This window comes from Rhinolophus sinicus, linkage group LG03 (assembly GCF_036562045.2).
Source record: "Rhinolophus sinicus isolate RSC01 linkage group LG03, ASM3656204v1, whole genome shotgun sequence".
NCBI lineage: Eukaryota > Metazoa > Chordata > Mammalia > Chiroptera > Rhinolophidae > Rhinolophus > Rhinolophus sinicus.
The window spans coordinates 157,748,926-157,772,685 of NC_133753.1; the positions used below are offsets into that span (position 1 = coordinate 157,748,926).

At 38.2% G+C, this 23,760-nt stretch overlaps 1 protein-coding gene across 9 annotated transcripts in view; it reads right to left on the bottom strand.

The window, feature by feature from the left end:
* NLN (neurolysin) overlaps nt 1-23,760 on the bottom strand; it is a 90,122-nt gene that overhangs the window by 55,508 nt on the left and 10,854 nt on the right. Inside the window, exon 1 of one of the 9 annotated variants that reach the window (XM_074328889.1) lies at nt 1,790-1,999. The exons of 5 other annotated variants lie outside the window; for them this stretch is intronic. In XM_074328889.1, the coding sequence (XP_074184990.1) occupies nt 1,790-1,917 (128 nt within the window). In that variant the 5' untranslated portion in view covers nt 1,918-1,999. Of the gene's footprint in view, nt 1-1,789; nt 2,000-23,760 lie in introns of those variants that run through there. 3 more of the 9 variants (XM_074328887.1, XM_074328888.1, XM_074328890.1) reach the window with 3 other exon arrangements.

The window sequence follows — 23,760 nt, forward strand, 5'->3', positions numbered from 1 at the left end:
AATTCAAAGGTTAATAAGCAGTCTGACAACATCCAGGTTATCTTCCTGAAAGTGGATGGTTGATATAAACAAGTTGAAGAGTGCAAAGAGCTGACAACCTAGAATAGATAAACTGTCCCCCTTGAACACTGGAGTCAGCAGCTTGATAGTTAGGCCTGAGAGTAGAAAAGAAGACTGAACCAGGAACCAAATTCTTCAAAGAATGGAGGGGACCAACCGGGTGGTTGGGAGAGGGCAATACGGGCAGGGCACAGAATGGTAAAACCAGATTGAGTCTTGGAGGTGTTTTTATACACTGGTGCATAAGTATTGGTTTGGGAGAATAACTCCCAAGGTAGGAGCTGGGGAACAAAGAAGGTGTGGATCTTTCCTCCTTACTTTGTGGTATGGAATGTGGAAGAAAAGGGATGTAGGGGAAACACTTTCGTTAAAGTTGAGGGAATTTCAGTAAAGGTTAAAAGGAGAAAAGATGGTCCAGAGAGTATGAAAGAGTGGAGGGTCGTTTTTTTTTGTTGTTTTTTTTTGTGTGTTTTTTTTTTTTTTTTTTTAAATATGGGACAAGTTTCCAGAAATAAGAAGGAAGAAATCTAAGAGTATAGGAAATAAATATGTGCGGCTGTCCAGCCATTGACCTCTTCCCTTATGTAATTATACACACATCGTCTTCTAGTGCCCATGCATCCTCCACACACACACACAGTTCACGATCTTTAAAGGTGGCTGCGCCTACCCTGAGAACTCCTGGGAGAGAAAGGGGTCTTATTCCTACTCAGTGTAACGGAGCAAGCTGGTGTCCTTGACTGGAGCTGGCATCCATCTTATAAGAGTGGAACCTGACTTATGATGAAATGAACACTGTGAATGGAAGAATAAAGGAAGGAAACCAGTACTTCCTCACATCACTAAGCCCCTAGATCAATTAATTCTGAAGTCTGACCCAGAGTTAGACTTTTCAGTTATGTAAGTCTGTTGTTTAAGCCAGTTTGAATGTGGTTTTGTTATTTCCCTTATACAGGATCCTGACTAATAAAGGAATAAAGACTGATAAAGGAATGAACATAGAAAAAAAAAAAGTATGAAAATCAGAATAAAGAAATGATGGCTGACTGGAGGTCTTGGTGATGGCCTAAAACAATATGAAGTTCAGTGTGTGGAGTTGGCTGAAAATTTCCAAAATAGTTATTCCCACAATTCCTCATGGATACACAGACCTGAGACCTTCAAGGAGTCAGCCATGACCATGATTGCTTTGGCTTCTAAGGAAGTTCTAGTACAGGTGAAGAGGTTGCCATGGGATCCCTGAGGTAGTGAAAAGCAAGTAGAAGACGGATGACTAAACATAGGACTTCAGCATCTTAATACCTTGCTCTTTCCACTACTCCTCTTAATACAAACCAACTACCATGGACACATTTTAATTATTGGTAAACAGCTTTAAAAGAAAATTACTCCAAACATTTCACCGATAAGATGACCTTGACTGGTTTTCATTTATTTACTAACATGTATCAAAAGGGTGAGTGTTTGGTCACAGCACAACCTGCTTTTAACTCAGTCAAACTGATAAAGACGGCAGCACCTTCACTTTGGCAAATGGATATACCCGTAATCCCCATAATCACCCTTGTACAACTTCTGTTGTGACAAATGAAACACCACCCCTTTCTTAAAGTAATATTATTCCCTGAATGTGGAAGGAGTAAAAAGAAAGGAACAGAAGTTAGAAATCATGATTTTTGTGGGTTGATAGTACACATTAATTTTTTCATCTTATACCTTATTTTCTCACCTTCTGGGTTTTTGTCTTATTTCATCATGGGGTTTATAATTCTTGTTACCAAGAGAAAGGAATGGACAGAAGGAGCCCCTTATACTTCGAACTAAAAGATTTTGATAAACAGATTTTTCTGTCTGCATTGTCTCTGGTTTCCTCTTCCATTGTCAGTTTGCTGTCCCTCCTCTTCCCCTTTGCAACAATTTCAAGTTCACTCAATCCTTCAGATGTCAGTACGTTTCTCTCTTCCTTCCCTTCAGTGCCCCTGCAGCTCTGGAGAACTGTACCTGGGTGGGAAAACAAGGGCACCTGCAGTGACTCTGGCAACTGTGTGTGTACCCTTGATAATCTGGGGAGGATTTTTTTATTGACTTTCTGCAACTGAGAGCTACAAAAGTTGAAAGCAGGCAACACAGTGTGATCCTGTCTTTCTCTACAAGAGTTATTATGTGCAAGTATGTGAAAATTCAAATCTAGATTAAATCTGATATTTCTATTGTCTAATTAAACACCAGGCGATTTTTTTTCCCCCACAAACTTCCAGGCTTTTTATTACTTCTGTCCCAACCGCACCTTCTTCATTGTTTCTTCTGTCTTTGAAGCACTTTTCGGCACACAAGGCTTGAAATTTCTAACCAAGATATAATACAGAATATTATACTGGAATTGACAGAAAGGTGCATTTGTCAGGCTGTAGTCTCCTGTACACAACAAAAATGAAGTACTTAGGCAAAGAAAGCAAGTGACATAGATTTTGATAGAGATCGCTAGGTTGCAGAATTTCATTTGGACAAATGAGCATGCCACAGCTATTTTTAGTTAATTATTGTCTTAAAACTTCTGCAAAACATTTCATGGAATGTACTTTCAGAAATGTTCTGACTTACTGGATTCCTTTGCTTTTGAAGTAGTCTAAAGGCCTCCGTTTCTTCCCAGCAGGTCTTCCTTGACCATTCCAGTTCATCCAGATCTGAGCTTCTATCACCTTTCATCTATGCCATTCATTTTAAACATTTAAATTACCGTCATCCACCTATCCAAGCGGCTTGTCATATATTCTAAATAGACTAGGACTTTCTCAAGCACAATAACCATTTATATTTATTTTCCCACACCTCCAACTGTAACACATTGCACACTGCTGAGTACATAGTAGATGCTCACTGTATACTTGGAATGAGATGGGATTGAATGGTAAGGTTAAAACATTTCAGCAGCATTATCTTCCGTCATTATCACAAATAAACATCCATCAGGGAAATGTCTTTCATTAGAGCCAGGGCTAAGAAACTCCATTATATCAAGTGTCATAACTTCTGTTTCCCTACAATTTACATTTTATCCATGTTCTCATCCTATAGTGCTCCTCTGTTGAGGTACAAGGTTTGCATGGCATTTCCTGAAATTTGCCCCAATTCTTCAAAACACTGGGCAAATATTCTGCGTATTTACTTTGGAACTAATGTTTCTCTACAAATTGCTATTGAGGGCTGCATTTCATCAATCCCTCCAAAATGGAATTCCTGTGTGTTTATTTTAATGAGCTCTCTAGTTCCATTTCATCAGAACCACTCCCCTCTAATCTTGATTCCTACTGTTCACAAAGTTGTTGTTTTTCTGTCACTGATTTAACTAAGTCACCACTCTCATTATGACTTCTCAGGCCATAGCTCAAGTCCAGGCTCCTTTCATTAGAGCATATAGTGCTCCTTAATCTTAATCTTGGATGTCACCAATGCCAAAGCCGAGCCAGGCGCCTCTCCGATGCTTACTTGCTCCTTTAGGCACTTAGCTCACTTCTACCTGAAAACCTTCATCCAAGCAGCTCTTTATCCACTACAATTGTCCTGTCTAATAGTAGCCACATGTGGTTATTTAAATTTAAATTAATTAAGAGTAAATAAAATAAAAAAATTCAGCTCATCAGTTGCACTATGCACATTTCAAATACTCAACAGCTACCATGGCAAGTGGCTATCCTATTGGACAACACAGGTAAGGAGAACATTTTCATCACTGCAGAAAGTTCTAATGGATAGCATTGCAGTAGACAATCTCATTTCAGGAATGAGATGTACATTTGTACCCTCCTGTAGGCATCCTTTATGTTTTCCACTCTCAAAGAAGGAATGCTCCCTTGGTGTCTTCATTGGAGGAAAGACAGAACAGAAATTGAGGAAGGGATAAGTCATTTACTGAGCAGTTCCCATGTGCCAGGCAGTGTAAAAACACTCATTTAATGCTAACATTCTGGGAGATATGTATGAGTAAGCACTACTTTCAAGAGCAACAGTGTAGTAGAAAATAATTTTAGTTCTTTCTACAAGGAATAGGGCCAAAGGTACTAACACAACTAGAATATAAAAGTGGCCTTTCTACAGATTGTTTAAATTTCACAAATTCTTTATTTTTACAACTAAGAGTTCATCTTATTTATTAGTTGTGCTTACAAAGATAGAGGTCAGGTTACAACATTGTACCTAAAGGTTCCTGGTACTGGTAATAGACACTCAACACATCAAACATTTGTGAACTTACTGTGTTCTGTCTTTATCTTTTCATGTCTCTCATTTCTGTCAGTCACCAAATGTCAAAGCATCTCTGACTGGTGAATCTCTCCCATACATCCAGTCTCTCTCTTGATAAACAAATTCCCTTATATCCTCAACCTCTTTACAGAGCACATTGTCTTAAAAAATTTTTGTTTTAAATTATGTCAATTACAATTGACATACAATATTATATTAGATTCAGATATATTGCATAGTGGCTATATAACTTACAAAGTGATACCCCGGATGAGTCTAGTACCCACCTAGATTTATCACATGTAGTTACTACAATATTATTGACTATATTCCCTATTCCGTACTTATATCCCCATGACTATTTTGTAACTGCCAATTTCTACTTCTTAATTCCTTCACCTTTTCACCCCATCCTCCCAACCCCCCTCCAATCTGGCAACCATCAGTTTGTCCTCTGGATCTATGAGTCTGTTTCTGTTTTGTTTGTTTTTTAGATTCCACATGTAAGTGAAGTTATATGGTATTTGCCTTTCTCTGTCTGACTCATTTCACTTAGCATAATACTCTCTAGGTCCATCCATGTTATAGCAAGTGGTTAAGACTTCATTCTTTTTCATGGCCAAGTAATATTCTATTGTATATATGTAATAATCTTCTCTATCCAATCATCTATGGATGGACATTTAGGGTGCTTCCATATCTTGGTTATTGTAAATAGTGCAGCAGTGAACATAGGGGTACATATATCTTTTCCAATTAGTGTTTTGGATTTCTTCAGATAAATACCCAAAAGTGGGATTGCTGGGTTATACAGTAATTCTATTTTTCATTTTTTGAGGAATCTCCATACTATTTTCCACAGTGACTGCACCAATTTGCAATCGCACCAACACTTGTTATTTGATTTATTGATGACAGTCATTCTGTAAGGTGATATCTCATTGTTGTTTTAATTTGCATTTCTCTGATGATTAATGATGTTGAGCATCTTTTCATATATCTATTGGCCATGTGTACGTCCTCCTTGGAGAAATGTCTATTCAGGTCCCTGCCTATTTTTTAATTGGATTGTTTGGTTTTTTTGGTGTTGAGCTGTATAAGTTCTTTGTAAATTTTGGATGTTAACCCTTAATCAAAAGTATCATTGGCAAATATCTTCTCCCATTCAAGAGGCTGTCTTTTCATTTTATTGGGTTTCCCTTGCAAAAACTTTAGTTTGATGTAGTCCCATTTTTTAATTTTTTATTTTGTTTCCCTCACCTGAGGAGATAGATCAGAAAAAAATATTACTAAGAGTAATGTCAAAGAGTTTACTGCTTATGTTTCCTTCTAGGAGTTTCATAGTTTTGGGTCTTAGATTTAAGCCTTTAATCCTTTTTGAGTTTATTTTTATATATGGTGTAAGAAAGTGGTCTATTAATAGTTTTTTTGAGTTGCTTTTTTTTTTTTTTGGCATGCCTCTGTCCAGTTTTCCCAACACCATTTATTGAAGAGACTCTATTCACCCCATTGTATAGTCTCACCTCCTTTGTTAGAGATTAATTGACTATATAGGCGTGGGTTTATTTCTGGGCTCTCTATTCTGTTCCATTGATCTGTGTGTCTATTTCTATGCTAGTGCTAGTACCATGCTGTTTTGATTACTATAGATGTGTAGTATAGTTTGATATCAGGTAGCGTGATACCTCAAATTTTGTTCTTCTTTCTCAGGATTGCTATGGCTATTCAGGGTCTTTTGTGGTTCCATGTGAATTTTAAGATTATTTGTTCTAGCTCTGTGAAAAATGCCATTGGTATTTTGATGGCATTGAATTGAATCTATAGATTGCTTTGGATAGTATGGATAGTTTAACAGTGCTAATTCTTCCTATCCATGAGCACGGTATATGATTCCATTTACAGAGGTACCTCGGTTTTCGAACGTAATCCGTTCTGGAAGTCCGTTCGAGTTCTGAAACGTTTGAATACCGAGGCATAGTTTCCCCATAGAAAGTAATGCAAAATGGATTAATCCGTTCCAGACCTTTAAAATCAACCCCTAAAACTGCACATTTAGCATGAATTTTACTATCTAATTGTACTGTAGATCCGTAAAATTTACAGCTTTCGTAAACCAAAATGTTCGTCAACAGAGATGTTTGAAAACCGAGGTACTACTGTATTTCTATCTTCTTCAGTTTCTTTCTTCAGTGACTTACAGTTTTCTGAGTATAGGCATTTTGTTTCCTTTTTTCAGTTTATACCTAGGTTGTGTTTTTTTATGCTATTGTAAATGGAAGTTTTTTTGTTTTTGTTTTGTTTTTTAACAGGACTTTATTGGAGAACAGTGTGTATTTCCAGGACTTTTTATTGGGGAACAGTGGTGTGTTTTTCCCAGGACTCTCATCAGCTCCATCCAAGTCAAGTTCTTGTCCTTTCAATTTTAGTTGTGAAGGGCGCAGCTCAGCTCAAGGTCCAGTTGCCATTGTTAGTTGCAGGGGGAGCATCTAACCATCCCTTGTGTGAGTCAAACCGGCAACCTTGTGGTTGAGAGCCTGCATTCCAACCAACTGAGCCATCCGGAACTCAGCGGTAGCTCAGCTCAAGGTGCCATGTTCAATCTTATTTGCAGGGGGTGCAGCCCACCATCCCTTATGGGAATCAAACCGGCAACCTTGTGGTTGAGAGCATGCGCTCCAACTGAGCCACCTGTCTGCCCTGGAGTTGTTGTTTTTAATTTCTCTTTCTGACAGTTCATTCTTGATGTGTAAAAATGCAACCAATTTCTGACTATTAATTTTGTATCCTGATACTTTACTGAATTCAATTATGTTCTAATGGTATTTTGGTGGAATCATTAGAGTTCTTTCTATATAGTATTATGTCATCTGCAAATGATGAGTTTTACTCCTTCCTTTCTAATTCAGATGCCTTTATTTCTTTGTCTTGTCCAATTGCTGGGGCTAGGACTTCCAATATTTTGTTGAATAAAAGTGTTGAAAGTGGACATCCTTGTCTTGTTCCTGATTTTAAGGAGAACACTTTTAGCTTTTCCCTGTTGGGTATGATGATAGCTGTGGGTTTGTGATATACATTGTTTATTAATATTATGTTCAAGTTCCCTCTATTGCCATTTTGCTGAGGTTTTTTTTTATTATCATAAATTGATGTTAGAGTTTTTCAATTGCTTTCTTTGCATCTATTGATATGATCACATAATTCTTATCCTTCATTTTGTTTATGTGATATATAAAATTAATTGATTTGCAGATATTGAACCAACTTTTCACCCCAAGAATAAATATCACTTGATCATGGTTTATAATCTTTTCAGTGTATTGCTGAATTCGGTTTGCTAATATTTTATTGAGGAATTTTGCATCTATGTTCTTCAGGGATATTAGTCTATAATTCTTTTTCTTATACTCTCTTTTGTTTTGGAATCAGGGTGATACTGGACTCATAAAAGGAGCTTGGGAGCCTTTCCTACTCTTGAATTGTTTGGAATAGTCTGAGAAGGATAGGTGTTACTTCTCTGAATGTTTGGTAAAATTTATCTGTCACTTGGTCCAGAACTTTTCTTTGTTGGGAGTTTTCAGATTACTGATTTGATTTTGTTAGCTGTTATTGGTCTGTTCACATTTTCTGTTTCTTCACGACTCAGTTTTGGAAGATTGTATGTTTCTAGGAATTTATCTTTTTCTTCCAAATTGTCCAATTTGTTGGCATATAATTGTTCATAGTATTTTCTTAGAATACTTCGTATTTCCATAGTGTCAGTTATCACTTCTTTTTTATTTCTGATTTTATTTACTTGGGTCCTCTTTCTGTTTTTCTTTTCTTTTCTTTCTTTCGTTTTTTTTTTTTTTTAAGATTTTATTGGGGAAGGGGAAGAGGACTTTTTTTTTTATTGGGGAACAGTGTGTACTTCCAGGACTTTTTCCAAGTCAAGTTGTTGTCCTTTCAATCTTAGTTGTGGGGGGTGCCGTTCAGGTTCAAGTTGCTGTTCTTTCAGTCTTAGTTGTGGAGGGTGCAGCTCAGCTCCAGGTCCAGTTGCCGTTGTTAGTTGCAGGGGGCACAGCCCACCATCCCTTGCAGGAGTCGAACCGGCAACCTTATGGTTGAGAGGATGCACTCCAACCAACTGAGCCATCTGGGAGCTCAGCGGCAGCTCAGCTTAAGGTGCCGTGTTCAATCTTAGTTGCAGGGGACGTAGCCCTCCATCCTTTGCGGGACTCAAGTTGTTGAACCGGCAACATGTGGTTGAGAGCCCACTGGCCCATGTACGAATTGAACCTGCAGCTTTCAGAGTTAGGAGCATGGAGCTCCAACCACCTGAGCCACCAGGCCGGCCCTTCTTTCTTTTTCTTTTTCTTTTTCTTTTTCTTTTTTAACATACCTAACTTGGGTTTTTCCACTTTTTCTTTCTTTCTTTCTTTTTTTTTTTTTAATTTTTATTGGGGAATATTGCAGAACAGTGTGTTTCTCCAGGGCTCATCAGCTCCAAGTCGTTGTCCTTCAATCTAGTTGTGGAGGGAGCAGCTCAGCTCCAAGTCCAGTCGCCATTTTCAATCTTTAGTTGCCAGGGGGCACAGCCCACCATCCCACGCGGGAATTGAACCTTGAACCAGCAACCTTGTTGAGAGCTTGCGCTCTAACCAACTGAGCCATCCGGCTGCCCCTGTCTCTTTTTTTCTTGATGAGTCTGGTTAAATGTTTATCAATTTTGTTCATCTTTTCAAATAACCAGCTCTTTATTTCATTGATGTTTTGTACTGTTTTTTTAGACTCTATTTTATTTCTGCTCTGATCTTTATTCTTTCCCTCCTTCTCTCTGGGCTTTGTTTGTTGTTTGTTTTCTAGCTCCTTCAGGCGTAAGGTTAGATTGTTTGAAATTTTCTAGTTTCTTGAGGTTGACCTGTACTGCTATGAATTTCCCTATTGGAACTGCTTTGTTGTGTCCCATAGATTTTAGGTCGTTGTGTTTTCAATTTCATTTGTCCCTATGTATCTTTGGATTTCTTCTTTGATCTTGTTGTTGACCCATTCATTACTTAGTAACATGTTATTTAGCCTCCATTTGTTTGTGTGCTTTTCAGTTTTGTTCTTTTTTATTTATTTGGCAGTTGATTTGTTTGAATCAAGATCCAAAGTCCATACACTGCATTTGTTTCTTTTTACCTTTATATATATATATATATATATATATATATATATATATATATATATACACACACACACACACACACATATATGTATATATGTACATATATGTACATATACATACATATATACATATATACACATATATACACATTTCAATTTTTTAAAATTTTCATTGGGGTATACTGGGGAACAGTGTTTTTCCAGGACCCAGCAGCTCCATGTCGTTTTTTTCCTTCAATCTACTTGTGTGGGGGGTGCAGCTTAGCTTCAAGTCAAGTTGTTGTTGTTTTTTCAATGTTGTTGTGGAGGGTGCAGCTCACTGGCCCATGTGGGAATCGAACCGGCAATCTTGGTGTTATGAGCACTGTGCTCTAACCACTGAGCCAAACGGCCGCCCACTTGCGGCTCAGCTCCAAGCTCAAACTGTTGTTTCTCACTGGCCCATGTGGGAATCAAACCGGTGACCTTGGTGTTATGAGCACTGAGCTCTAACCACTGAGACAACTGGCCACCCCCAGTTTTGTTCTTGTAATTGATTTCTATGTTCATATCATTGTGATTGGAGAAGATGGTTGATATGATTTCAATCTCCTTAAATTTATTGAGACTTGCTTTGTGACCTAACATGAAATACTAGAAAATGTTCTATGTGCACTTGAAAAGAATGCATATTCTGCTTCTTTGGGGTAAAGTGCTCTAAAAATAGCAATTAAATCCATCTGGCCTAAAGTGTCACTTAAGACCAATTTCCTTGTTCAGTTTTTGTCTGGATGATCTATCCATTGATGTTGATGGGGGTGTTAAAGTCTCCTACAATTACTGTATTACTGTCAATATCTCCCTTTATGTCCATCAATATTTGCTTTATATATTTAGGTGCTCCTACATTGGGTGTGTAAATATTTACAAGTGTTATGTCCTCTTGTTGGACTGATCCCTTTATTATTATGAAATGTCCTTCTTTGTCTCTTACAGATTTTGTTTTAAAGTCTATTTTGTCTGATATAAGTATTGCTACCCAGCTTTTTAATTATTTTTTTCCATTCATATGAAATATATTTCTCCGTTCCTCTCAGTCTGTGTGTGTCTTTCAACCTGGAGTGGGTAGAGAGCATGTGTGTGGGTCTCATTTTCTTATTCATTCAGCCACCCTGTCTTTTGATTGGAGCATTTAATCCATTTACATTTAAAGTGATTATTGATAGGTATGTAGTTATTACCATGATACTATTCATATTTAGGATATTCCCCCAACCCCTTCTTTTTCTTAGAGAAGTCCCTTTAACATTTCTTGTAGTACTGGTTTGCTGGTGATGAATTCCTTTCGCTTTTTCTTATCTGGAAAGCTCTTTATCTTTCATTCAATTTTAAATGATAGCCTTGCTTGGTAGTCTTGTTTGTAGTTCCTTGCTTTTCATCACTTTGAATATTTCATGCTAATCCCTTCTGACTTGCAAAGTTTCTGTTGAGAAATCATTTGACAGTCATATGGGAGCTCCCTTGTAGGTAACTAACTGGTTTTTTCTTGCCGCTTTCAAGCTTCTCTCTTTATCTTTAACCTTTGGCATTTTAATTGTGATGTGTTTTGGTGTGGGCCTCTTTGGGTTCATCTTGTTTGGGACCCTGCACCTCCTCTGCTTGCGTATCTATTTCTTTCACCAGGTTAGGGAAGTTTTCAGCCATTATTTCTTCAAATAGTTTTCCAGTCCCTTGCTCTCTCTCTCCTCTCCTTCTGGTGCGAATGTTGGTACACTTGATGTTGTCCCAGAGGTCCCTTATATTATCCTTCTTTAAAAAATTTTTTTGTTTTTGTTTTTGCTGTTCTGATTTGGTGTTTTCTGCTTTCTTGTCTTTCAAATTGCTGATTTGATCCTCTGCTTCATCTACTCTGCTGTTGATTCCTCCTGGTGTATTCTTCATTTGAGTTACTATATTCTTCATTTCTGACTAGTTCTTTTTTATGGTTTCTATGTTTTTTTATTTTCTCTAACTCTTTGTTGAAGTTGTCACTATGTTTATCTATTCTTCCCCTAAGTTCATTGAGCATCCTTATAACCAGTGTTCTGAACTCTGTATCTGGTAGATTGCTTGCCTCCAGTTTGTTTAATTCTTTTTCTGGAGTTCTGTCCTGTTTTTTCATTTGGGCCATGTTTCTTTGCCTCCTCATTTTGGAACCAAAGAACCCATCACCTGTCCCATGAAATATGCTTCTTCTTTCAAGCTCCTCATGGGTCTTGTGACAGGGTGAATTTCCTTCTCCATCCCCAGTGCTGTTCCCAAACCATTACTGTGCCACAACTCTGATCTTCTGAGGCTGCTGCCTTCCTGCAGTATCCCTTGCTATTATCAACTGACCTCTTTGCCATTCTCTCACATTTATTAAAGACTTAGCTCTACAGTCCTTTCCATCTTAAGCTCCAAAATCGTCCCTGAGAGACTCTTAAGGGTAGATGGATGAGCTATAACATTCCCTTAAACTCCGTTTATTGACATACTTCACTCCCAGCACCTTTATGTTTATTCTGCTTACCACCACTTAGAGAAGCTCCTCAGAGATGAGGAATTCTGATATTCTGCTATCTGATGACAATCTCCTATCTTTTCTGCTTCTACTTCTCTACTCCTTTGATTCTTATTTTTCTAGCTCCTTTAGACTTCCAACACTTTGATCCTTCTATTTTCTCACTCACACAAGCTTCTTCTGTAGCTCTGCTTAGGCTTTAGTGATTAGCACTTTAGAGAGCCCTACTTTGGGCCTCCTGCTTCTGCATTCTGCTCAAGAGAGCTAAAACATGGTGCGCACATGGAGCCTACTCCACCCTCTCAAAACAACTATGCTTTGAGTACCCAGGACTCCAGAATTCCTTGCTCAAATGGCTCCCAGAGCCTATGTGGGGCTCTTCCTTGGGTCAGTCCTCCTGAGGGTGAACTGCACTATCGGTGCACACATCTCTTGGACTGAGGGGTGGTTTTTAGTAGGAGAGAGTGTGGTTGGAGCTTGGACTTACAGGTGGGGGTGCCCATGAACATGTGAGGGACCCCATGGGGCAAGAGGGGTCCAAGGCAGTCTTCCAACTGTACTGCTGTCCAGGTTACACAAATGTCAGAAGTAAGCCTCATCTATCGATTCAACCATCCTTCACTAAAATCCCAACTGCCCTGCTCCTAGTCCTTCTGCTATATCCAGCTTGAAAACCTTTGCCCAGGACCATATTAACCAGCCATCTTTCCTATTCTTACATCCACCTTACTGAACAGGGCTATGGGTTTTGATGCTGTTACATTAGTCTCTGATTTGAGCTGGACTATCAAGGCTTCAGGAAAATCCATCCATTTCCCACACCAGTTATTTTAAATTGTGACCAGCCGACCAAAATTTCTCCTTTCACTGACACTAGCTGACCTTGCTGCCTACATTACTCAGATATGAATTCCTTCAACTTCCCACCTACAAACATAGCTACACTGACAGTATCCTTTCGTCTTTACTCTTAACTAATATAAGATGTAGCTATTATGTCTGAAGTCAATTTCTCCGTCTGTACATGGGTCCTATCTGATCTCTTCCAGGACACCACTCCATGAAATATTATCTCTTTTAGTAGAATCTTGAATGTCTCACTTGTACTACCTCTTTATACACATATACATGCTTGAGTGCTTAAGTTTCTTCATTTAAATAAAACAAAACGAAAACTTCCTTGATCCTGGGTCCCTCACTAGAAACCACCCTCTATTTCTCTCCTTCCCTTCATTCCCAAGATTTTTCAGCGTGGTCTAGCCAGTCTTGCCATCCTTATAGCCTCTTTATCTCTCTTTTCCTCATCAACCCACATTAGGCTGGGTCCTGGCCTCTTAAGAACTGTCATTCTTTGGTACTTATCTACCTTGACTTTTTGTGATATTTGACAGTGTGGCTACTCCTTCCTTTTTTTATTCCCTCTTTTTTGGAACTTTTTTCTCCCTTAGCATCTGATAGTGATTACTCTTCCAATTCTCTGTCTTTAGCTGTATCTTCAAAACTTCTATCATCTGCTTTTTCATTCTATTCTTTAGAATTCCTTGGTGTTTCTCAAGATTCAGTTTTGTGCCCTCTTTTCTTCTCTTTTCATTTTGTACATTCTTCCTGGGGTGTCTGGTCTCCTTGAGTGGCTGCATACACTACCCATTGCTAAAGACGCCCAAATCTGTACCTCTAGTCCAAATCTCCAGAGTTTTAGACCCATATATCTAAAGCCTATTGCGTAGCTCCACTTGGATGTCAGTGGTCACCTCAAATCCAGTATGTCTAAAATTAAACTGACCACCTTCCTAACCCCCCAGAACTAAATCTGTCCTCCTCCTGTATTCCTTATCTCTGTGACAACAAAGAGTATGCATTCAGTTGTCCAAGTCAAAACCCAGGAGACTTTCTGGATGTCTTCCAATCCATTCTTCAGATTGCCTTCAGAGTAAGCTTCCTAAACTGTAAATCTGATCATGACACTCCCTTTCAGTAGCATGTCTCCCTTGACAAACTTATATTCAGGATCATGTACTGACTTCAGTGACTTCAGGATCAAGTTCAAGCTACTTAACATATACTCATAAGGCCCTTCTGGATCTGCCCTTTACTATTTTTCTGGCTTTGTCAATGCCACCCTTGCCCTCAAATCTATGGTCTAGGCATAATGAACTACTTCCAATCTCCCTAAAGTTGTTAAGCTCTCTTGAGGTCATTGCAGTGTTTTCCCCTCTGCCTGAAACACCTTTCATCTCCCTTACCCGAGGAACAACATCTCTGTCATCTCTTACTTATTTTAGATCATATCTGGGCTCAGACTTCACCTTCTTCAGTAAGCCTTCTTTAACTACCTCCAGCTGTTTTCGGGTGTCTTCTGCTACAATACTCCTTAGAACCCTACAGTTACACTGACCAAAGCACTTATACTGAAGAGTATTCACCTATTTACTCAGCTGTGCCTCCAATAGACCTTGAACAGAGATTGGGTTTTAAAGATATTTGTAGACCCTGAACCTATCAGCATTTGTGGTATATGTATATTTTAACTATGATATGTTTATCCAAAATCCCACGTAGGTTATTTAATACTTTTCTTCTATTATCTACATGTCCAATTATACAAGTAGTTCCATCTGAGAGTGCTTATATAAAGCCCTGATCGGCAATTAGGGAGGATGATGTAGAGTGGATGCAATGGCATACGAGTATACTGGATATTCAAGCATCCTTAAGGTTGCTAATAGTTTTTGTTCTGAATGGACCGCTCAATTGGGAAATCAGACTCACGAGTAATACTCAACAATAATTGAGCACTTCAGTTTGGATATTTATAGCCCCCTAACAAAGGTAAGCATCTGGTATTTGAGTTACTAGTGTTCCAGACAGCAGTTTTTTCATTTAAGGGTTTTTCCTTTTGGCTTAGGATCAAATTGTTTTATGAACAGCATGTTCTAGAATTAAATGCCTTGGAGTAAATCAACATTTACCAGTAAACAGAGACACGTGTCCTTAGCTAAAATTCTTCCTTTTGTGTTCTTTAGTAGAATTAATATCCAGAAAGATCATTCTAGCTTCGTTTCTGAGTTTACAGGAAATATAATTAAGTATGATAAATGTATTTATACGTTTACCCAATCCCACCTTCTTTCTCTTAGTGTTAAAGAAAGACGTGTCCCCTAACCTGTGGTCTTCAGCTTTTGCTTCCTGTGAACGTCCCACTTGATGCCTCCACTTCCTTGCCAATCACTAATTCTTCCACATTATTCCTCTAAAAGGTCTCTGGGAAAGGTCCCTTTTCCTTTTTCCTTGTCCTTCCCAGTCCTTTTCTGACTATTTCTTCTCAGTCTCCTTTGCTGACTTCTGTTCTCTTCTTTGACCCATTCAAAAAAAGTTGGTGTCTCCATGATTCCATCCAGATCTCTAGCTGGAACTCTAGACTCATAGACATCTCAAATGCAACATGTTCAAAACTTGATCTTTCTCATGAATTCCCAGTCTCAGTTTACCATTCTTCATCTAGGATCCTAAGCCAGAAATCTGTCACACATACGAGTGATGAGTATCATCATCATCCCTAATATTTGTTAAGAGCCTATTAATGTGCCAGGCACCATACCAAGAATTTATACACATTTTCTTATTTAATTTGTTTCTTATTTAACAAACCAAGAGGCAAGTATTATGAACCCAATTTTACTGGGCACAGAGAAGTACCATATTTCCCTGAAAATAAGACCTAACCGGAAAATAAGCCCTAGCATGATTTTTCAGGATGACATTCCGTGAACATAAGCCCTATGCGACTTTTGTAGCAAAACTTAATATAAGACCCGGTCTTATTTTCGGGGAAACTGGGTAAAGAAGTTTGTTCAAGGTCCAGCTTGTGTGGGGCTGGGATTTAAACTCAGGTCTGATTACAGAGCCCATATTCTTAACTACTATATTATACTCATGTTGTAATTGCATCCCAAAAAAGGAAACCATCAGATTTCTTACCAACTGCACCACCTCTCTGATCTTCCAGTTTGCTTATAATGGGGAGAAACTAAGGTAAATACACTAGTTAAAGCATGCATATTGACATCACTTGTCTGGTTTATTATCTATACCACTCCCTGAAGGATTGCTACAAGGGCTGAGAAGGAGTGTCCCACTTGAGCTTTCATCCAGCTCTGAAAAACAGGCCATGTAGGCCTGGGCAGCTTTTAGTCACCCATTTCCAAAACAGTAAAACAACTGAAACTGGGACAACCTGATGGCTACCCTCTGCACCCAAGTCTCATTCTTTTTCAGAGCCCTTTAATGAACTGCTCTTAGGCAAACAGTAAACCACTTGAAAAAGTGTACTCCTAGGAAGTTGCAAAGATTTTCTTAAAGGCAAACAACCTACGGTTTCCTATAGCTAAGATTCAGCTGAGGCACTAAAACAAAAGTTGCTATGCCACAAATGCTAGTTCTTTATTCCTTGGTGATTGCTCAGAAAAGAAACATTGACTTGTTACCATCATCTGTGACTATGCCTATATTGCAGATTAATAATACCAAAAACATGGCTCATTATAAAGGGATTTCACATGAAGTAAATTAGTTGATTCAGTCGTTTCTTCAGCAAATATTTACTGAGGTCCAATGATGAATAAAACATAGTTATTACACTCCAGGAGCTTAAAGACTCGTGAAGAAGAGACAGAGAGATAGACTAGAATATCAGACAGCAGATCCTGTGTGAATAAAGTGATGAGGAATTCAGAGGACAGAGCAAGTAACTCTACCTTAGGGAAGTCTTTCTACATTTCTCAGTCTACATATACACATGCACACCTACACACACCCTTAGAATTTGATTCTCCTTTTTTCTATCCTTTGTATAAAATACTTCATTATTATTATTATTAGCTATTAGTAAACAGCTAACAGAATTGACCTAGAGTATCATAGCTTTATTTTATTTCAACTAGCATTTGTGGAAGGCCTTCTAAGTGTATTCCAGGAAATGTTACTCACATGAACTACTTCTAACTTCTAAATTCTTTAAGTTCAATGTTTTAGGGTCCGTGTCCACTGCTTACTTGCTCTATACAATCTGTATTAAAATTTTTTTAAACAAACAATACATCTCCTGAAGACTGTTTCATCTGTTTTAAATCTGTTGGGAAAACAGCACAAATTTATAAAATTAAGCAACAAACAAATTTATAAAAGTTGTTGAATGAATTAAAATCTGTGTAAATACTGAACACTAACCATAGATTGGCTGGAGATGTACTAGGAAGGCTGAATGTTCTGTCCCACACCCAGGTCAGGGGAGAAATGAAAACATTCTCCTTCTACTGGAATGTAAGTTCTTTGAGAACACGGGCCGTGTCTTAGTCATCTTTGTATTTCTTGGCAAACGTGGAAGAATGTGTCAGTGCACAGCATATATGTTGCAACTGCTGAATCAATGAGTATGGAAAAGTGATAAGAAATCTAAATTACTCTGTCCTGGAATGACTACTAATTCAGCTCAAGACACCAAGTAAATAAGGTTATAAAGTAACCAAGAGAAGGTGCTAAGACAATAAAGTTGTTGAAGAGAAGTAATTAAGTGAGTGATATGTCATAAAAATACTTTGAGTCACGGATAAATTACCTACAGAACATGCCAGTACACTTGGAAAGCAAAGTACTACAATTTGACTGCTCTTGCTTCCACCTGCTGGTACAGGAAAGTAATTTTTTCAGATCGGGCAGAAAACCTTTAGCAACTCTAGAAAAAAACTTTATGAAAACATTGAACTTTCAAAGTGCTCTTGCCAAGGTAACACAGTACACGTCCTATAAACAGCCCCTAACAAAAATGTACACCATGAACTCAACTACAAATATTTGGAGTACAGAGCAGGACTACCCCAAACATGGAGACATTCCAGTGGCTTTTGTTCTGAGTAGCCTCCAGTGGCTGATAAAGCCAAAATATTATCCATTTTTTCTCATTGTACAGTCCTTTTTTTGTACTCACAAAAGTTGCATTTAAATTTGATGACTAAAATGACTAATGCAACTATAATGATCTAATTTTAGCCTTATATAGTAAAAATATACTATTTATTTTTGGAGACAGTGCTACATACAACCTCAGTTGTGTACAACTTCCTCTATCAGTGAGGCTTAAAAGGAGGAGAACTAATTATATTATACAAAGGCTACCTCAGGTTGAATGATGATTTACTTTCAACTCTTTCTTAAAATGCTAAAGAGAGAAAAAGGCCGTTTTATTTTAGATTTTGGTATGTAATAGAAACAAGTCCTTGTTTCCAAATTTTGTTGCAAGTAAATGAAAAGAGACTCTTTAGTCATCTTTTCCAAGAAATAGGAATAAAAATGAAAAAATGAAAGAAACTGCTTAAGGTTATATGAAGAACTGGACGACAAAAATATCTGTAATACTTCTCCTTTTGACAAAAAAAGATTTTAGAAAAAGTTCATACTATAAAATTACAAAGAATGAAAAAAAAATCTCAGGTTCTGCAAAATAAGAAAAAGGTAATAATTTAATTGATTTTCACCTAATTTGGTATATAGGGCAAGTGGTTTAATAATTATAGGTTTTAAATACATTTATTATAAATGCACATGAAAAGGTTCCTTCTTAAATCCTTTAACTTGCTTAAGTAAAACCACCTGAGACCACAGAGCATCTAAAATCAAGTGCTATGTCACAAATGAAATCAAGACTTCCTTAATAATTCATCAGTAAAGGGCCGACCCACATACATAGAAAACCATAACTCAAAAAAGACATTCCACTTTTATTTTTCTCTAGGAGGATTAATAAATTGCTTCTGGCACATTTAATTGGTGTTTGGGGTATACTTTTTGGAACTGAAATCCTTAGTAAACTACTCATGAGAGAGAGCCATCTCTCCTCAGTACATTATTTAATACTTGGGCCATTTTCAGCGGGGGTGGTAATCTGTACATGGATATTTTGTTGACTGAATGATGACGCCTAAATCCTCATCCCAGCCCTGGCTAATTACTAGTTTCCTGTTTTTTTTTTTAAAGACTGGTTCAACCACAAACAGGTATTTATTGTTTTTACTTGTGACAACAGTACTGTGATTATGTATTTTTGAGAAATCATCTTTTAGTACTATACATTGAAATACTTACGATTAAGGTAACATAATGCGAGGCATATGTTTCAAAACAACTGGAGGAAGAAGAGGTGTATGAAAAAAAGATTGGCCATGAGCTGACAATTTTGAAGCTTGGTGATTAGTTCATTAGACTAATTTCTTGAATTTTGCTTATAATTAAAAATTTACATAATAAAAAGTTAAAAAATTAGTGTTTATGTGCCTAGCTCTAGCTGCTATTCTAAATTCAGATATGTGGCCTGAAAAATATAAAAACATTAAAACAATACTCATACTGACAAGCACATTAAAGAGGGTAATAGATGGAGCAAAACAAACCCCAAGAGGAAACGAGAGTCCCAGTAAGGATAACAATCTTTGGCCAGTAAATGGAGATTCATAAATTCACAATTGGAAGGGGACTTAGAAACCAGCCAGTCCAAATCCTTTAATTGAGGAGGAAGCCCAGTGACGCGTCATGAATGACTAAAGCCTATGCTTAAGCACTTGACTTTACTGCGGCTCTAGTGAATGTTACGTCGCAAATGGATTATTAGAGAATATTCAAGTGGTACTGCTTTCTAGTGTATATAAAATTTGTGGCTGACGACTTTAAGCACTGCTACCAGGTGGCTGGCATGCTACGTCATCTAGTTACAAGTAAGCCTCTGGCTGCTGCTGGGCCACTGCCAGTCGTGCCTGCCACCACCATCAATAATAGTACCAATGTCCAACATTTATATGAGGGGCACTGTTCTAGGAGCTTTATATATACTAACTCGTTTAACCCTGCCAACAGGACTGTGACATAGACTCTATTATTACCCATATTTTTAGGGAGGGTGAAACTGAGGCAAAGAGATTTAACTTACCCAAGGCCACACAGCTAGAAATGGCTAGTAACCCAGTCAGTCTTGCTCCAGAGTCAATACCATCGAATACCAGATGATACTACCAGTCACACCAATCACTTTGGCGGTTCTGCCATTCTCTTCAAGTTCCCCACAGCTATTAACCTAAGCCCTTATCAGCGCCTGATACTTTTCTTTATTATCCCCTGTCCTAGCTGAGACACAGGCAGAGAAATAATCAGAGGGCATGGCCTAAGTGGCTCTGTGTGGATCCATGCCAAGTCCCGATTCTCCTGTTGCTTTGGCACAGCAACCCCTAGAAGCCACTGCCATTCACACATGTGAGAAATAAGTAAATCAACAGAATATGTGAGGAAAGAAAATAACAATGACACCTTGTGTTTCTGTAGTATGTGTACATTCTTAGCAAATTTTACCTCAAGATGGTGATGATGGCTTCGAATTCTTTGACCATCTATTTATCAAAAGGCTACACTTTAAAGCAGAGGTTTCCTCACCAACAAAAGATACAAGGCAGGTTTTTAAAAAATTTCCTAACAAAGATGAAAGATGAATAATTACCAACCTTAGAGCCTTTAGATTTGGAAGTCACATTGAAAGCAAAGGAAAGCACCTTCTTGAATATAATACAAGGTCAATTACTTACTTAGGAAGTGCTTATTATGTCTATGCCCTATGCTAAGTGTTTACTATGCATTATCTCATTTGATCTTCATTATAAATGAAAAAAACAGAGGTAGAGAAAGGTTGAGTTAATCACTCAAAAGTCATACAGCTAAATAAGTATAGATCTGGGATGTGAACCAGGCAATCTTATTCTAGAGCCTGAAATCTTAACTATTTACTAAGTTGCCTCTTTCAACCTAAAAATGTTATATTGTTTTGTGTAATCCAAGCTGCTAGTTATCAACAGGATAATAGAATTTCAGAACTGGGAGTCGTCTAGACGGATTCTACTTTCTATAGCAGCCCTAACAAGACCTGGTGATGTGAGGGTGGGAGGAGAGGGGGACTCTAAGATGATGACCATGTTTGTGTTTGTCATGGATCTGAGTGACAGCTAGAGGACTCAGGAGGAGAAGCAGATTAGAACATTTCTCTTTTTGGGGTGGGGGTTAGACGGATGGGGGAAACAGAAGCTTTACATGCATTTGATTTTAGACATATTGAGTTTTTAATGCCAGGAATATATCCAAGTGGAGATATACAGTAGGCATTTCGAGCGCAGGAGAAAGTGAGCACAGAGCTAGTTGCTAAAGAGAAAAGATGAATAAGGCCTCAAGGAACTTACTGGCTAGTATGGCAGAGAAACACATTAGACTTAATTTAGCAAATACTTATCAGTCACTTACATGTATCAGACTCAGAAAATGACAGCATAGTGTTACAGATACGCAACTCTACAGTTACCTTGTACAAGATGTTATAGGTGGATAGAGGAACAATACTTAACTCAGACTGGGGAGTCAGAGAAAGCTTCTTGGAGATGGGCCATGAATAGGAATTATCCAGGAAAGGATGGGGTGGGGGTGTGTGGAAAAGCCAAAGAGCAAGCCTGGAATAGTGGAAAGGACTGGCAGAGGCCCATTTTCACACACTGTCATAGCGTATTCTAGCAATTACACCCAATTTGGAAGTTAGAAACAGGAATTAGAGAACAATGAGGCTGAAGAGGTTGATAGGCAAGAGAGGTTTATGTCGTGCTAAAGAGCTTAAATTTTGTATTGCGGGCCATGGGAAGTCCTGAGTGAGGGTGAGATTCGTATTTTAGCTAGGCACTCAGTAGCTGTGGGAGGTGTGGAAGGCTGATTTTTAGGAGGCAAAGGAGACCAGTTAGGAGGCTGCAGTAATCCAGATAAACAATGAGAATGAAAAGTGAGAGTAGGTGAGAAACAATGGATTCCACGACTATTTGGAGGAAAATTGGCAGGACTTTGTGAAAGACAAGGAAACACAGCACATTTACTATTGGACAACAGAAAATGCAAGAGCAAGATCAGCTTTGGGGAACAGTGCTAGGTAAGTTTCAGACGTTGATTTGTGAGGGCCTGTGAGACATGCCAGGGTGTGGAAGTTGGTGATTTGGCAGTTAGATATATGAACCTGAAGACTAGGCGAGGGCTCTGGGTCGGAGACAGAGATACAGATGTCTTCAAAGGTACAGTTCTCAGAAAGAACTGGGACATCTAAGAGTGTAAAGATACGAACAATAGGGGAATTTGAAAAAGTCTGCACACTGGCTGGATTGAGGGAAGGTTTCAGACAGGAGGGTGTATCTGGAAGAGACCTCAGCACATATGAAGGCTCCAGGAAGAGATTTACAGAAGTTCAGAATAGAAACTTGAGAAAAACCAGCACTTGAGGGTCAGGTGTCAGGAAAAGGAAGCATGAAAGAAATTTGCGGAATGCCCCTAGTAAAGGAAAATGAGGAATTCGTCTCTCTGGAAGTTAAGAAAGAATGTGTGGCCAACAGTGTAATTGTTACATGGAGAACAAGTCAAGTCAGAACTGGAAAGTATCCATTGGATTTGGCAACTAACATCTATGACTTAAAGTATCATCTGATTGGTGACTCTTTTCCTCTCTTGTTCTTTGGCAGCCACATCAATCTGCTAACTCATTGGAAACATGGAAACAACTCAAGGTTCTAAGGTTCTTTCCTATGTGCTATTCTTATGCCATCCTGCTGTCATATAGGTGATCTGTTTAGCTCCAATACCTGACTTCATATTTAATACTATTAAGAATGTGCTTGTTAGAATGGTGTTCTAGTGAGCTAAGATCCTCTGGAACTTAAATTTTTCACTTTTACTTAGACTCACCTGAATATTTTATTATCAGTAGGTCATCTATATCCTTCCCCAAGTCACTGATAAAGCATTTGTAACTTTCAGTATACACACATAGTCAGTTCTTAATTATCCAAATCCTTAGGACTACTTTTTCTCTACCTTGAATGGAAGATAGAATATTATAAGTTACTACCGTGTTTCCCCCAAAATACGACCTAGCCAGACAATCAGCTCTAATGCGTCTTTTGGAGCAAAAATTAATATAAGACTGGGCCTTAAATTATATTATGTTATATAAAATCCGGTCTTATAGTAAAATAATACTGGGTCTTATATTAATTTTTGCTCCAAAAGACACATTAGAGCTGATGGTCCGGCTAGGTCTTATTTTCAGGGAAACAGGGTATGTAGCTACTTGGTATCAAGCACTATGCTAGCTATTTTCACATACATTAGGTCCTGCAATCCTTACACAAATTATAAGAGGTGGTTAATGTTATCTTTATTTTAGGGTTGAAGAAATTGAGGCTTATTGAGATTACACAAACCCGGTCTGCCTCCAAAGCCATGTGCACATTCTCTTTCCTTTATTTATTTTTTTGTGTGTGTTTGTGTGCGTGTAAATTTCCACATACCAAAATTTGTATTTTTGCAGCTGCACTGAGATATAATTCACCTGTAATATTATATAAGCTAAGATGTAGCACATTCTATTGCTTGAAGTCATTTCATTAGTTTTTAGCATGTTTGCCTTGGACAGTCACCTTACTCAGTGTGGCTGTTTATAAATTTTGATAGTTTGGTGGGGAGAGAACACCCTCCCCTGGTCTTCACATGTCCAAACCCTACCACCCTTCAAGGACCAATTATGACCATGTCCTTCCCTTTTATCCTGGTCATCTCTCCCTCTCCTGAATGCCTATCAATTTCTCCATTACTCTCCGGGTTACTTATCACCTTTTACCTTGTTTCTAATTATTTATGTATGTGCCTTATCACCCTAGCTAGGATGTACTGCATTGGCC